Source organism: Antechinus flavipes, chromosome 3 (genome assembly GCF_016432865.1).
Source record: "Antechinus flavipes isolate AdamAnt ecotype Samford, QLD, Australia chromosome 3, AdamAnt_v2, whole genome shotgun sequence".
NCBI classification, from domain to species: domain Eukaryota; kingdom Metazoa; phylum Chordata; class Mammalia; order Dasyuromorphia; family Dasyuridae; genus Antechinus; species Antechinus flavipes.
In genome coordinates this window covers 421,171,330-421,185,062 of record NC_067400.1, presented here as the reverse complement: position 1 = coordinate 421,185,062, position 13,733 = coordinate 421,171,330, and the positions used below count along the sequence as shown (strand labels likewise).

At 34.1% G+C, this 13,733-nt stretch overlaps 1 protein-coding gene across 1 annotated transcript in view; it reads left to right on the top strand.

Annotated features, from left to right (window-relative positions):
* Nucleotides 1–13,733, top strand: part of MYO3B (myosin IIIB) — a 601,952-nt gene that overhangs the window by 328,198 nt on the left and 260,021 nt on the right. The window contains exon 24 of the mRNA XM_051990668.1: nucleotides 8,900–9,105. Within this exon, the coding sequence (XP_051846628.1) occupies nucleotides 8,900–9,105 (206 nt within the window). The remainder of the gene's footprint in view (nucleotides 1–8,899; nucleotides 9,106–13,733) is intronic.

Here is a 13,733-nt window from a genome sequence, read left to right as displayed (position 1 = left end):
AAATGTGTTTTTCTTAGTTTTCAAAAAGAATAGTTGTGTTTGTTTGGTTTTCTGGTTATTGTTTTAATTTAATTTTTTTCTTTTAGATTTGGTACTTATTTAATACTGTCCCTTTAATTTGACTGTGACCAATTTTCTTGTTGTGAAATTCTGGAGAATCCCTCAATTTCTGTTGTTAAAATAAAAGTCAAGTAATGATATAAATACAGATTATACATAGATAATGTTTGCTTTCCTAGAAAATATACTAATTTGTCTCCTTGAAAAACTTAGTAATCTATTGTGTGACATGGGAAATAGTGGTGGGCACACATACAAGAAGGCACTGTGCTCTATGAGCAAAAAATTCAATATTCAAAAGAAATATGAAGTATGCAAATTTAAGAGAGATTTCCACTCCACATATTTAGATGGACTATTTGTACCCAACCTGTGGTAGAACCTTCTGAGCTTACATTGGTCTGATCAACCACAGCTGGACACATCATGCTTTGATTCCAACATAGTGATATCATTTTAAGAATGAAGGACAACAACCAACCAACTAATTTAACAGTTTAATAAAGATGTAAAGGAAAATATTAAAAATACCTTTCATAGTCTAGAATAGCTAAGGCTTTGATAAAAGCAAAACAATTTTTCAGTCATGTCTGCCTCTTTGTGGAGTTTTTTGGAAGAGATACTGTCATTTCTTTCTCCAGATATTTTACAAATGAAGATATTTAGACAAATAAGATTAAATAACTTAAAGGTCTTACAGGTAGTAAGTGTCTGATGCCAGATTTGAATTCACAAAGATTAGTCTTCCTGATACCAGACCTGGTGCATTGTATACTGTGCCACTTAGCTACCTCACAATTAAATGCCATGGTTTTTCTGAGCTGTAAAGTACCTTTATTTCTGGCCAATGATCAAAATCATGATTTTATAAATGGTGTTTATTTCTATATTCCCTAGTTATTCCATAATGTCTTTTTAAATCCCCCAAAATGGAATCCAACAATAAATATTCAGGATCATAGGTCATTATGAGATCATAGACTGAGATCTTGAGGAGACTTAGGATTCAGAAAGAAAGCCTAAGCTTTGTCTACATGAAAACACTAAGTGAATTTTTTTGGCCACAAATGCTATTTGACAAATGTTTTCACAACCACAAATTTTTTTTTCAGGTAGAGGAAGCATTGCGTGAGTGGATTTTTCTATCTCCTGAAAGTGTTATATACTCATGATGCTGCTTTTTCTCCTCTGTATAAGATTCAGTTTATCATTGTTATGTTAATCATTACTACTCTTAACAAATAGCTACTCTCATATTATGATCTAATCAAACTACTTAGATTAGAGCATGAGTTTTTTTTTTTTTTTTCAAAAAGCTTTTCCAAACTCCTACCTTAACCACCTTCTCCTGAAATTACTTTAGGAATAGGAAGCTCACTGGTAGGGAATGGAGCCCAGAACCTGAAGTAAGATCTTTCTTCAAATCTTGTCTCACATACTTCCCCTGAGCAAGTCACTTAATATGTTTCTGCTTCAGTTTCTTCAAATATAAAATAAAAATAATAATGGCACCTGCCTTTCAGGGTTATGATGAGGATCAAATGAGATATTTTTAATAAAATACTTTGCAAATCTTAAACAACTATGTAAATGATAGCTATAATTATAACTCATATTTGCTTATCTGTGTCCTTGTTCCCAGCCCGAATAGAATGTAAGTTCTTTAAGGGCAAAGTGATTTCATTTTTTTTTTTTTAGTTGTAGCCCCAGTACCAAGTACAATGTTTAGAGGAGAATAACCAAGCCTTTTAATCTACTCCCTTAACCCCCATTAAAATGGATATCTTATTAAATCAATAATTATTTATTGGGAATTTATGGTGTATGTTACCATGTATAATTCAAAGATAAATGAGACATAATTTCTCCTTTCTAGATTAGAGTTCTTAATCTTTATCCCCTTATCACAGACTCCTTTGGCATTCCAGTGAAGTCTGGATCCCTTCTCAGAATAATGTTATCAAATACATGAAACGGAATAGGTGATTTCATAAAGGAAATTAATTTTGGTGAAATGTGATTATCAATTTAAAAATTAATGGATTTGATGTGAAGGACTCCTACTCTAGGAGCTTATTACCCTAAAGTTAAGATATAAATATAGGAAGCATTTAAATAACCATAAAAGACAAGAAAACAATACTGTGAACTTAGTTGCCAGATGAGTAATAGAAATACTAAGTGCCAAGAATTAAGAAAAAGATGAAATCACTTTTGATTCAATTCAATTGGTCTGGATAAGCATCATAAAGGAAGTAAAATTAGATGGGACTTAAAAGATAGGTAGAATTTGTGAAAGGAAAAAAAAAGAGAAGGCACTTGAGTCAGTGAAGCAAGGAGAAGGGAAAATATCACCCAAGGAATAAGATAGGTGAAAAATGCCTCTCATTGATCATTCCTATACTGATTTCCCCCAACCTTCTGCTAGACTAATTTTATCCCTGAACAAACTTTTTCTGGAGATGTCAGAGTGTGCCTGAATTTCTTCCAGACAACTGATTTCCGAGGATGAGATCCTCCCCACTCACCTGCACTGTATTCCCAGTCTATCTTCAGTTTCTTTCTTTGAAGTTTCTGCTCCATGATTGTCAGATGGTTCACTGATAATATTGCTGCCTACTTCCCCTTAATATATTGTCATTATCTAGAATCTATATAGTATAGGCAACTTAAGTAAGGCTGAAACAGAGTCATTACAAATAGCTAACAACTGGTGAAAGTTCACATATATTGCCAGTAGAGTTTCACATTACTTTTTGGAGTACCTTGCAAGATATTCCTCATTATTTATTAATTTATTATTTAATTTGACACAATTCCCATTCTTTGAAAGATTCTTTCTGTGTGTGTGTGTGTGTGTGTGTGTGTGCGTGTGTGCGTGCATGTGTGTGAGAGAGAGAGAGAGAGAGAGAGAGAGAGAGAGGATTGATAGCCAGATGAGAGGACATTTATTAAGCACTTGTTATGTGTAACAAATACAAGCAAAAAAGACACTGCCTATCTTTAAAGAATTTACATTTTAATGGGAAGTGGAAGAGACAATTCATAAAGGAAAACTATAAAAATCAGAAAAAGGGTTTCAAGGAAAGGGCAAGGTGAGTGATAAATAGGTAAGTCCAGAGAATATTTTTTTTTAAAGATATGGACAGAATGTTGCCAATCGGGAGAACGGTGCTCAGAGTGAAGGTTTCTCTCCAGTGGAAACGAAGCTGAAATGTGAGATGGATAGAGAAGACTGAAGAGTGAATGAGTTCTATTCACTTCAGGAGTCAGCATTTAAAAAAAAAGCCTTTCCTCTATAATAGATTCTTTAATAGGATTCTACCTCTTAGTTATATTTTCTTTCTATTTTCAACATCTGCTATTTTTGTCTCTTAGCATACATTCACCTTATGCTTTCAATGAGGTATTTTAAAATAGTTTTTCAATTTCCCATGAATTATAGACTTTTTCAATTTTACCTTTCAGTTTTTTCCTTGATGCCTGAATTTTGCTAATTTCCTTTCTAAAATTAAATATATACACAATAAATTTCCTTTAATTTTTCCCTCTCCCACTTGGATGATGAATTTAGTTATGTTGTGATCATTATTATGTATTAGTCCACCCACCAAAAAGAGTCATATTTCATCTCCACATTGCAAACTTTTTAAAAAATTACCACTAAAGCTTTTAAAATTATAATGTAGGTTCATGGCATTCATGGGTTTTGCTAGTGGGAAAAATATATGCAGTGAATAGTTAATTTTAGGAAAGATATCATGAAGAGTAGTCACAATTCTTCTCTCTGAAATCTATTGCCAATTTTTTTTAAACTGACCAATCATTTCTTTGAACTAATTTTACCCATCGTCAACCATTTGCACTTGTTCCGCTTTGGTCTTGCTTGAATTAACATGTAAGATTATTTATTACTGTAAATAGTTATTGTTTGAATTATCTAAGTATGTGAGCATCTAAACCCTGTACTAAAGTACCTAAGTATCTAATTTAGGCTTCTTTGAATCAGTTGAAATGGATTTGTAGCAGTTTAGACTGGTTTTAACCAGATTAAACTAATTTAGACTTGTTTGAACCAGTTTAGACTGGTTCAATCTACACTGAACCTATTTAGACTGAATTACAAAGCTTATTGAAACTTTAATACCTAAAAACTGCATTAAGACTTTTGGAACATCTCCAACAAGTCAGAGAATGGTGGTATTTTGAAGATGCCATGTGAAATAGAAGGGGAAGAATGTTGATTGAAAGATGAATCAAAAAATATTCTTTATCTGTCAAAATCCTTTTTTATGCTCTTTACTCATCCTTTTCTGATGGTGGGATTCTTTTCATTTTGTGTCTGTCTGATTTGTAAGGCTTAAGGTTTAGCATTAGATTACATTCTTACTATACAGATATAGTATAGGCTTCATTTAAATATTCATTTTCTGAGAGCCCATATATTCATAGAAACCAAACTCATGATCAAAAGTTCTGTATTAGAGGTAAATAATATTGTCAACTATGAATATATTTGGACCAGTCTGGGAAAAATACCTTTGATTTTCAAAATATGACTGATCTAAGTGACTTCTAAGTCTGCAGTTGCTATTACATGGCAATAACTATCATAGTTTGTTGTTAGAATGTAATTTTTAGGTCCATTCAAATTTCTGAAAAGGAAGTCAATTTCCTTCACTATTAGATAAAGACTCTGCCACAGAATAATGGTGATTGATGATGATATAACAATAGCAGCTAGTATTTACATAGTTCCTTAAGGTTTGCAAAACATTTTACATACATTATCTCTAGGTGAGCCTCATAAAAACCCTATGAGGTAAATATTACAGATAGTTGTATCTACATTATGTAAATGAGGAAATGAAAGCAAAGAGAAGATAACTTTTCTGTGGTCATAGACGTATCTAAAGGAGGATTTAAACCCAGATTTTTCTAATTATACTTTATTTACTGTACTACCCTACTTCATAGAGACATGAAAGTTTTTCTCTACAACTTCTAGAATGGAATGCTCAAAAGGAGAATCTGTTTTTTTTAAATGACCACTTCTCATGCTATTACCTAGGATCCAAAGCAGTGGCTAAGAGGTGAGGGAGAAAATGACATCCTTTGTGTTATGACTTTGAGAATATATACCTCACTTCTTATTTTTATCCAAAAACCCTACTCACTATAATGACTATTACATAACACAGAATATACTCTTTAACATAAAGAATGAGATTACATTGCTATAATGTGAAACATTTCAAAGTAGATATTATACATCAATTAACATATTAACTACATGGCATAGTTACAAAGTATAGCACAGAGATCATCAGCTTTTTGTGAGAAGGAAAAATCTTTCCAATTCCCCTAATGCTTTGAAATCACTATAATACTAGGTGAATTAGATAGGAAATGTAGGTGAACATGTATGTTAAAAATAAACCCAGATATGTTTAACACGATTGTACATGATTAACTCATATCAGATTGCTTGCTATCTTGGGGAAGAGGGAGAGAAAGAAGGGAGAAAATGTTGGAATTCTAAACCTTATAAAAATGAATGTTGAAAACTATTTCTACATGTAATTGGGAGAGAGGGGATAACATAGTATTAAGTAGGGAGAAAAGAATAAATCAAGAAGAATGGAGAAAAGTATTAACAACAAAGTCCTTTGTAAAATAAGGAGAGGGATGTCACTGGTAGCCATGCTTCTTTTCATGCTGGTAATCCCAGGAATCTGAGTGGAAGAGGGGGGCAGGATTCTGTTCTCTCCTAGTCAGAAGGGCCACCAACAGGGGATGATCCAGATTAGAAGCAGAATTAAGCAACAAAAACTAGACTGAAGCAAAGGCATGATCACATACATGGAAGTCAAAATTGAATGAAGTTGTTATCAGAGAATGGGTCATACAGACACACAAGAAGCCATTGTAAATTGTTAGGATGTTTAGGAAGGCTGGAGAAGTGATGTAGATTTAGCTGGTTAAGTAGGTGAATGTCATCTTCTGAGAAAGCACCATGGATAGCTCCAAGAGAAGTTAAGGTGAGAGGGAAGCAGTATTGAGAAAGGAAATGGAATGTATAAAGCAGGGTGACTTTCTTAGGGATCTTTAGGAAACCTTACAGATCTATTGATTGACTAAGTACTAAAAGTTAGCCCTACCCTGACTAAAGACATCTTAATAGAAAAGAAACTGATCTTGATTCCCACCCCCTCCTGCTTTCAATTCCACCATAACCAAAAGTAGCTAGAACCATTTTTCTCAACTTCTCTAGTTTTTTAGGACTCGATTCATTCCTGAATGATTATTCATATGAATTCCCAATTTGGATAGAGTGCAACTCCAGGCAATACTAAATACATCTCAGGACTCATACAGAAGTCTTCCTGAACTAATGTTTGGTGGGTGTCCAACCTATTTTAATTTCCTAAAATATTTCCCAGTCTTAGCTATTTTAGTTCTAGCAGTACAACATGATAGCTATGGAGTCAAGAAATATTAGATTCAAATTCTACCTCAACTATGGCTTTCTAGGCAAGACACTTAACTTTTCTGGTCTTCTGTTTTTCATTTATAAAATAAGGTGGTTGGACTCAGTGACTTCTAAGGTCCTTTACAGATCTAAATTATTTATAGTATTTATTTTTTCCCAAAACATGCAAAAATAGTTTTCAACATTCATCTTTTCAAAACCTCGTGTTCCCAATTTTTCTCCCTTCCTTCCTCTTCCCCCCAAGACAGCAATCTGAAATAGGTTAAACATATACAATTCTTCCAGTCATATTTACATATTCATCATGCTACCAATGAAAAACCAGATCAAAAGGGGAAAAAATCATAAAAAAGAAGAAAAATCCCAACCAACCAAACAACAACAAAGTAAGTGAAAATACTATGCTTTGATCCACATTTAGTCTCCATAGTTCTTTTTCAGGATGTGGATGGCACTTTCCACCAGATCCAAATCTACTCTCACATAATCTCTCTGACTTATTCTTCCTTTTCTCTTATATTTCAAGCTTCTTTCTTCTCTTATTTTCCTCTGTCCCTTACTTATCCCCAACTCAAAACTTTCCATTCCTTGATTCCCTTCCTTTCACTTATTAACCTTTAAACTCTTTATGTTGAAATCTCACAAGTTGGCTTTTATCTTCTGTACACATTTTTTGCATACAATTCAGGGAAAGAGCTATTCAGCTCAAGTTGTTGGTAGGCAAATCTATTGTATGCCTAAAAGGGAAGAAATATCCTGTGCTCCACCCAAGACTAACAATGATAAAAGGGTCAAAAGATTTATTTTGAAGTCTCTCTTCTCCCGGTTCTTCACTCTAACCGTTCTGTGGCTCTCCAATGATATTGCCTGTCCATTCCCTCTTCCTGTGCATTATGCTTGAGGAATCACATTTTTTTAAAAATTGCATTATGAATCATATATAGTAAGATATAAACTCCCCAGCCAAGGTTATCTCACAAGTTCCATTTTCATGTTGTTTAGTCAACTTTGCCTACCAGTTACTAGATAATCTCTGTCTGCTATCTTGCTTAAATCTTTGGATTCCTTCCTGGCCTATGGCAAAAGGCTCCAAATAGATTATACCACTCACAAACTTTTGAGTCTATGTTATGTTCTTCTCCAGCTTGTACAATTTCACTTTCGTAGATTTACTCCTCCCTACAGTTTCCCCAATGTTCTCAAGTACTCTTGAATTCTTGTATTCCAGTGTGTTCCTTACCCTTACCATAGTGCAAGCAGCTAGCTATTCCTAATTTCACTCATTCTCACAACCTTCTGGATATTGTCATACAATAATTCAATCCCAAATACATTACATATTTGCATGCCTAAATTAAATTTGTATTCAAAAACTATCTGTGAGCTATACAAGAAAATAGTTTAATCTATTTTATAGTCAAATCTGCTTTTGGACCCCAAAAGTATTACCCTGTTTGATCATCCATTGTGTTTAATCAGTATTGATTTTGATGATATTAGGCAGAGATTTTTCCCTGTTATCCTCCTTTTCTTCTCATTTCACCTGTATTCCTTTACATTTGTTTAAAAATTGGTTTTATAGTCTTATGATTATGCCTCACATGATAATTCCACTTTAACAAAGACTATCTATGGTCATGGCACTGGAAGACAAGGAGACAATTGTTGGTAGCATCCTGCTACTGTCCATCATGACCAATTTTGTCACCTCCACCCTCCTTTCTTCCCTCCACTTTTTCCTTTTCCCTCTCTTTTTTCATCTTATTTTCTCTGCCTCCTTTCCTCTTTCCTTCTCTTCCTCCCTTCCTTCTTTCTTCCCTTTCTTCAACTCTATCATTCTTTACCTTTTCTTTCCTCTCATTTAAAAAAAAAAATCCTTCTCCCCTAATTTTAATAACAGTTGCAGTTGCACCTATGGTCACATTTTGGCCTTATTGTTGACATTTAATTCTAAACAGTTTATCTATTCCTGCCTTAAAAGATGACCCTAAAAAAAAAACCTAAAGAAATAATGTAGTCTAGTCTAATGGGTTTGTCAGCATGAAAAAAATAGGTCTGAATTATAAAACCAATGAGTAGTTTAATAGGAGAACTTGGAAATATCATGACTCAAACATAACTTGAGTTTTTGCCAAGTGTGAAGAATACATAGCTTTAAATAATTACATCTGAAGAATTTATAAATATTAGCTATAGACTAAATCATCATTTCTCATATCTTTCTTTCTTACACCTCAAAGAGTTGGTAAATTATTATAAATATCATTAATCCAGTTTGGCATTCACTTTCTAAGTCATTTTGTTTAGGGTCTATCTAATATAATATGTACCTTTTCCCTGACATAGTATTCACTGATGGATCTGCTCTCCAAAATGGTGATTGGACAGCCTCATTTTGTGCGCTGTATCAAACCCAATGATGACCGAGAAGCCCTGAGGTTCTCCAGAGAGAGAGTACTAGTCCAGCTTCGTTATACTGGAATTCTAGAAACTGCCAGTATCCGCCAACAGGGGTACTCCCACCGCATCCTCTTTGAAGAGTTTGTGAAAAGGTAAGACTGGCATCTTTAATGATATTTCTTTAGATGTCTTTATCTTCCAGTCCTATTCCCTTGCAATGACTACTTTTACATAGTTTTCTCAGTTCTTATGTGTAATTTAATAACTACCATATGTATAATTCAATAGCTATCATATCCTTATTTAAATGTGTTATTTTTGTTATTATTCAATCAATTCACTCATGTCCAACTCTTCATTATCCTGTGAATCATATTTTCCATGGAGTTTTCTTAGCAAAGATACTGGAGGTATTTGTCATTTGTCATTTGATTAGCACAAAAAGAAATTTAGCAATTTGCCCAAGATCACATAGCTACTAAGTGTCTGAATCAGGACTTGAACTCAGGTCTTCCTGACTTTAGACCCAGTGCTTTATCTATTGAGCCACCTAGCTGCCTCAATTATTGTGTTATAGTAGCAGTTTTATCTTCTCGTCTCAATTATAAGTTCTTAAAGGGCCATTTTTCATCTTCTATACTTCTTAAGCTTCATAGCTGGTACTCAATAAATGAAATGATTGAATTAAAAGCATTTATTAAGCAGTTACTGTGTATCAAGCAATTGTGAAGAACTAGAGTCACAAATACAAAACCAAGTCACAGCCCTCAAGAAATTAACATTCTAATGGAGGAGCAAATATATATAGGGAAATGGTTTGGGAAATTGCTGAAATAATGAATAGAACTATAGAGGAAGGAACTGACACACTCTTTCCAGAAAATGGTAGCATTGATTTAATTATAGTTCCCAGAAAAAGAGGTGGAAACTGAGGTAGGGGCAAAGTATGAGTGGCTGAAAGGCAAATGGCAATAAAATTGTTGGAGTAGACAGATAGAATGAAGGGAACTGGTTGATCCAGTATTAGCCAGATATAGTGGGTTATATGAGATTGTACTTACTTATGCATGGATCGTGTTCAGCTGCAGGGTGAAAGTTCCAAAACTGAACAGATTAATACCTTCCTCCCCCCCCCCCCCCACCAGTCCCCAGTCCATAGTATTTGAGTTTAAAGAGTGTTATCACAAGGAAGTTATCAAGGATGTGATTAGTACAAATGACTGGATGGAATATGATGTATAATCTGGTTCATTTGGAACTAGATATATATTGGGTTATGATGGTAAATAATATATTAATGTTTATTGCATGAAGATATCTAGGAGTCACTTCTAAAAAAAAGGAGACCTGGGTTCTGATTTGATATCAGGCCTCTAATAACATGCTTCATCTGAAAGTACTAAAAATGGCTACCTAAATGAGGTTATTTTATCAGATAGCCTTTGCTCCTTCCTAGTCTGTAGTTCCTTGATCTACAAAATGAGGGAATTGGGTTAGATAATCATTAAAGTCTATTAAAATGCATGTATTCCAGGATTCTGAGTCCCCCCTCCCCACATTTAGCTGATACAGTGTGCTATACTTGGAATAAAGGAGACCTGGGATTCAGCTTTTATCTCAGATCCTTACTAGCTATAATTTTGGGCAAATCTTTTTACCTTCCTGGGACTTGGTTTCCCTCAAATATAAAATGGGAATCATATTCAGAGGATTGTTGTTGGTGTCAAATAAGACAATGTGAATTAAGGCACTTTGGGGGAAATTATGTAATTTATTATTCTGACTGCTGCTGCTGCTGCTACTACTAACATTATTGCTACCCTTACTGCTACTACATCCACTGAGGACCAAGATGACATTGAGTATTATTTCTCTTCAGTCTTCTACTCTTTCTAAACATAGAAAGTACTTTTATCTAAAGCAAAAGAAAAAAACTCTCTCTTATTACTGTTAATTACAGGGAGAATATATGTGCATGTGGTTGGTTATAAATAGAATTTACACTGCACTTTTCTATTGAATCTTATGACAAAACACAATTAGTGTAAAGCTGTCCAAAGAGCAGCACTCATTCTCAGATACAAAAATAATCATACCCCATCAGATATTATTTATCTTTCCTTTATGGTTATTCTGTGACATGGCAAACATTATTTCAGTTACTTCTCAGCAAAGAATAGATGCCAAAATAGTACCCATGATAGATTGCCTCATTGAGTTTCTTGAAGCCTCTCAAAATCTATTGAAAAAGAAAAAATTAAGAACAATTATGATAGCTAGTATGTATATAGTGTTATAACACTTGACAGTGCTATATTTATCTCATTTGATAAGAAGAATAAAGAAGAAAAAAACAAACTTTGAAATGTAAGATTTATTTTAAAAATAGGTTATGGATATTCTTTTTAAAAAAGTGATCGTTCTAGTCTTTTTAAAACTCTGAGGTAGATCATGGTGGGATGGGAAATCTCCATTTAACTTAGAAATGTGACTAGTCAAGTATTTTTAGTATCTAAGTAGTTGAATACATGAAAATATTTAAGAAAACAGGTCAAATGCTAAACAGATTGGCACTTCTTTGTTCCTAATCAAAAAGCCATTAGACAAGTATGAACAAGAGTTCCAAAATGTCAGTAAATCTGAGGATATCAAAGATTTCTGAGCCAGCAAGTTAATTGGTATTTTGATCCTTTTGAGCAACTTAACAACAAAATGGATGAGCTAGCAGTTTTCCCGCCTTGATGTTATTAAACAAATAGGTGTGCTTCTTATCTTCCTGTTCAATAGTGCTATTTTGTAAACTCTTAGCAGGAAATATGCAGACAAAACAATCAAAAGCAGGGAACACAGCCATTCAGGGTTTATCAAGTAAAGGTAAATAAAAGATAAAGTCTTGTTTAATGTAATTCTTTACTTTTTTTGTATCTTCCTGTATTGTAGATGGAAACCCTAAAGTGTGGGCTTGAAAAGTTCTGAGATTGTGTTGTCTGGTTGTTAAAGCCCTTCTTCTGAAGTCACCCCAAGTTATAAATCCTAATTTATTGAACCTTAAATAGAGCTTCCTTTACTTGCCTAAACATTTCCAAACACAATCAGCTAGCTCCAAAGTCACCATGCTACTGTTCTCTGACTACCATTCAGTCTAGTTGTCTTCCTAAGGTACCATTGCTCATATACTCTACTTCCTATTCCGTCTTTAACTCTGGAATCATAAGCATCTGGAATCAATAATCATCTCAAATTCTAAGTCCTAGAGCTGGGAGATGTTGTAGAAGTCATTGAATGCATCCTTTACATTTTTACAAATAAACAAACTGAGGCTCAGAGGTTCATTAATTTGCCCAGGTTCAAATGGGTAGCAAGTGTTGGAAACAGATTTGAAGTTAACTCTTTCTGTCTCTGAGTCTAGCACTTTATCCACTTCGCCTTTCTACAACACTACCATTCCTGGAAAGTACATACATACTGCCTTATGGCAGTACCTTATGGCATTTACTAACATGGTGACTTCTCAAGTCAAATCACCCTTTTCTGGCCACCATTCTTCTATATGTGTTGTCTTCTCCAATCAGAATTAAGAGGGAAGGAACTGTCTTACTTTTTGTATTAGTTTTCCTGTACCATAGCACAGGGCCTGGCATATGGTAAATACTTTTCCATTCACTTATTCATTCAACAATGAAGCCTTTAAAGTTTTTTCTTGGTGTTCCTCTCACCTCAACCTTTCAAAAAGTAGTTCATCTCTAATGGTCAGAACCAGAAGGAAAAGAGGCCTCCTACTAAGGCCTGCAGGTACTCTTTGGGCTTCCATGAGAAGCCCAATAAGCGTTATTTCCCATTACAAATTCAGAAGGTGCAAGGAAAACTGGTAACCCAGGAGATCACAGGATGCTTTAGTATCTCATTACTTTCTTTTTGTTTCCCACAGTAAGGTCAGCTTGGTATAAGAGCCCAGTTTCATATCCATGTTCATAGTAAGATATATTTTTTGAGTTCTGATAAAAGTCCAAAGATTCTAGTAGCCCAATCAGTTTTTTTTCTAAATCTAGATAATTTATTTCTTCATATATGATTTAATAATAAATACAACTTAAATTGAATAATATTTTCCATCAATATAGATAGCATTTTTTCTAAGGCTTAGTAGATGGTATTCACTTATTACTTTGGCAAGAAAAAAAAAGTTCATCACCCCAACCTGGCAGTAAGCCTCTCCAGACATAGCTAAGCTGAAACTTGGTCAACAGGCCCATACTTGAAGCTTTTCCAGCTTGGTAGGACTTGCCAAGACTTGTATTCTCTTGGTATACCCGTAGAGAACCTAATACCTCCATATCATATTGAAGCCATGTAAAATCTTAGTGAAAGTTTTAAAACCATGACCAGAAAGGTCAGAGATCCATACCTGCCCTCACCCAAAGGGGAAAGAGATTGTCAAACATCTTCTCCCCTCACTATCCATTTCCCTCCAGATGTTATTCTTATTTTTTTTCTCTATTCTTTTTTTCCTTTATCCTCTTTATTACTTTCCCTCATTACCTTATCTACTTTTTCATCTCTCTTTCCTAGATCCTTTTCTTTTCTAGTCCTGATTTATTATTTGATTGGTACATCTTCTTCTTCCACAGAATGCAAATGGTAACTATCTAAAGTTTACAGATTTAAAAGTGTTTCCTGAGACCCTGAGAAATTACTTGACTTAACCATAATCAAACAGTTAACATATGCCAGAGCAAGGTTTCAATTCAAGTCTTCCACGCTCTTTTTTAAGGCTGGCCTT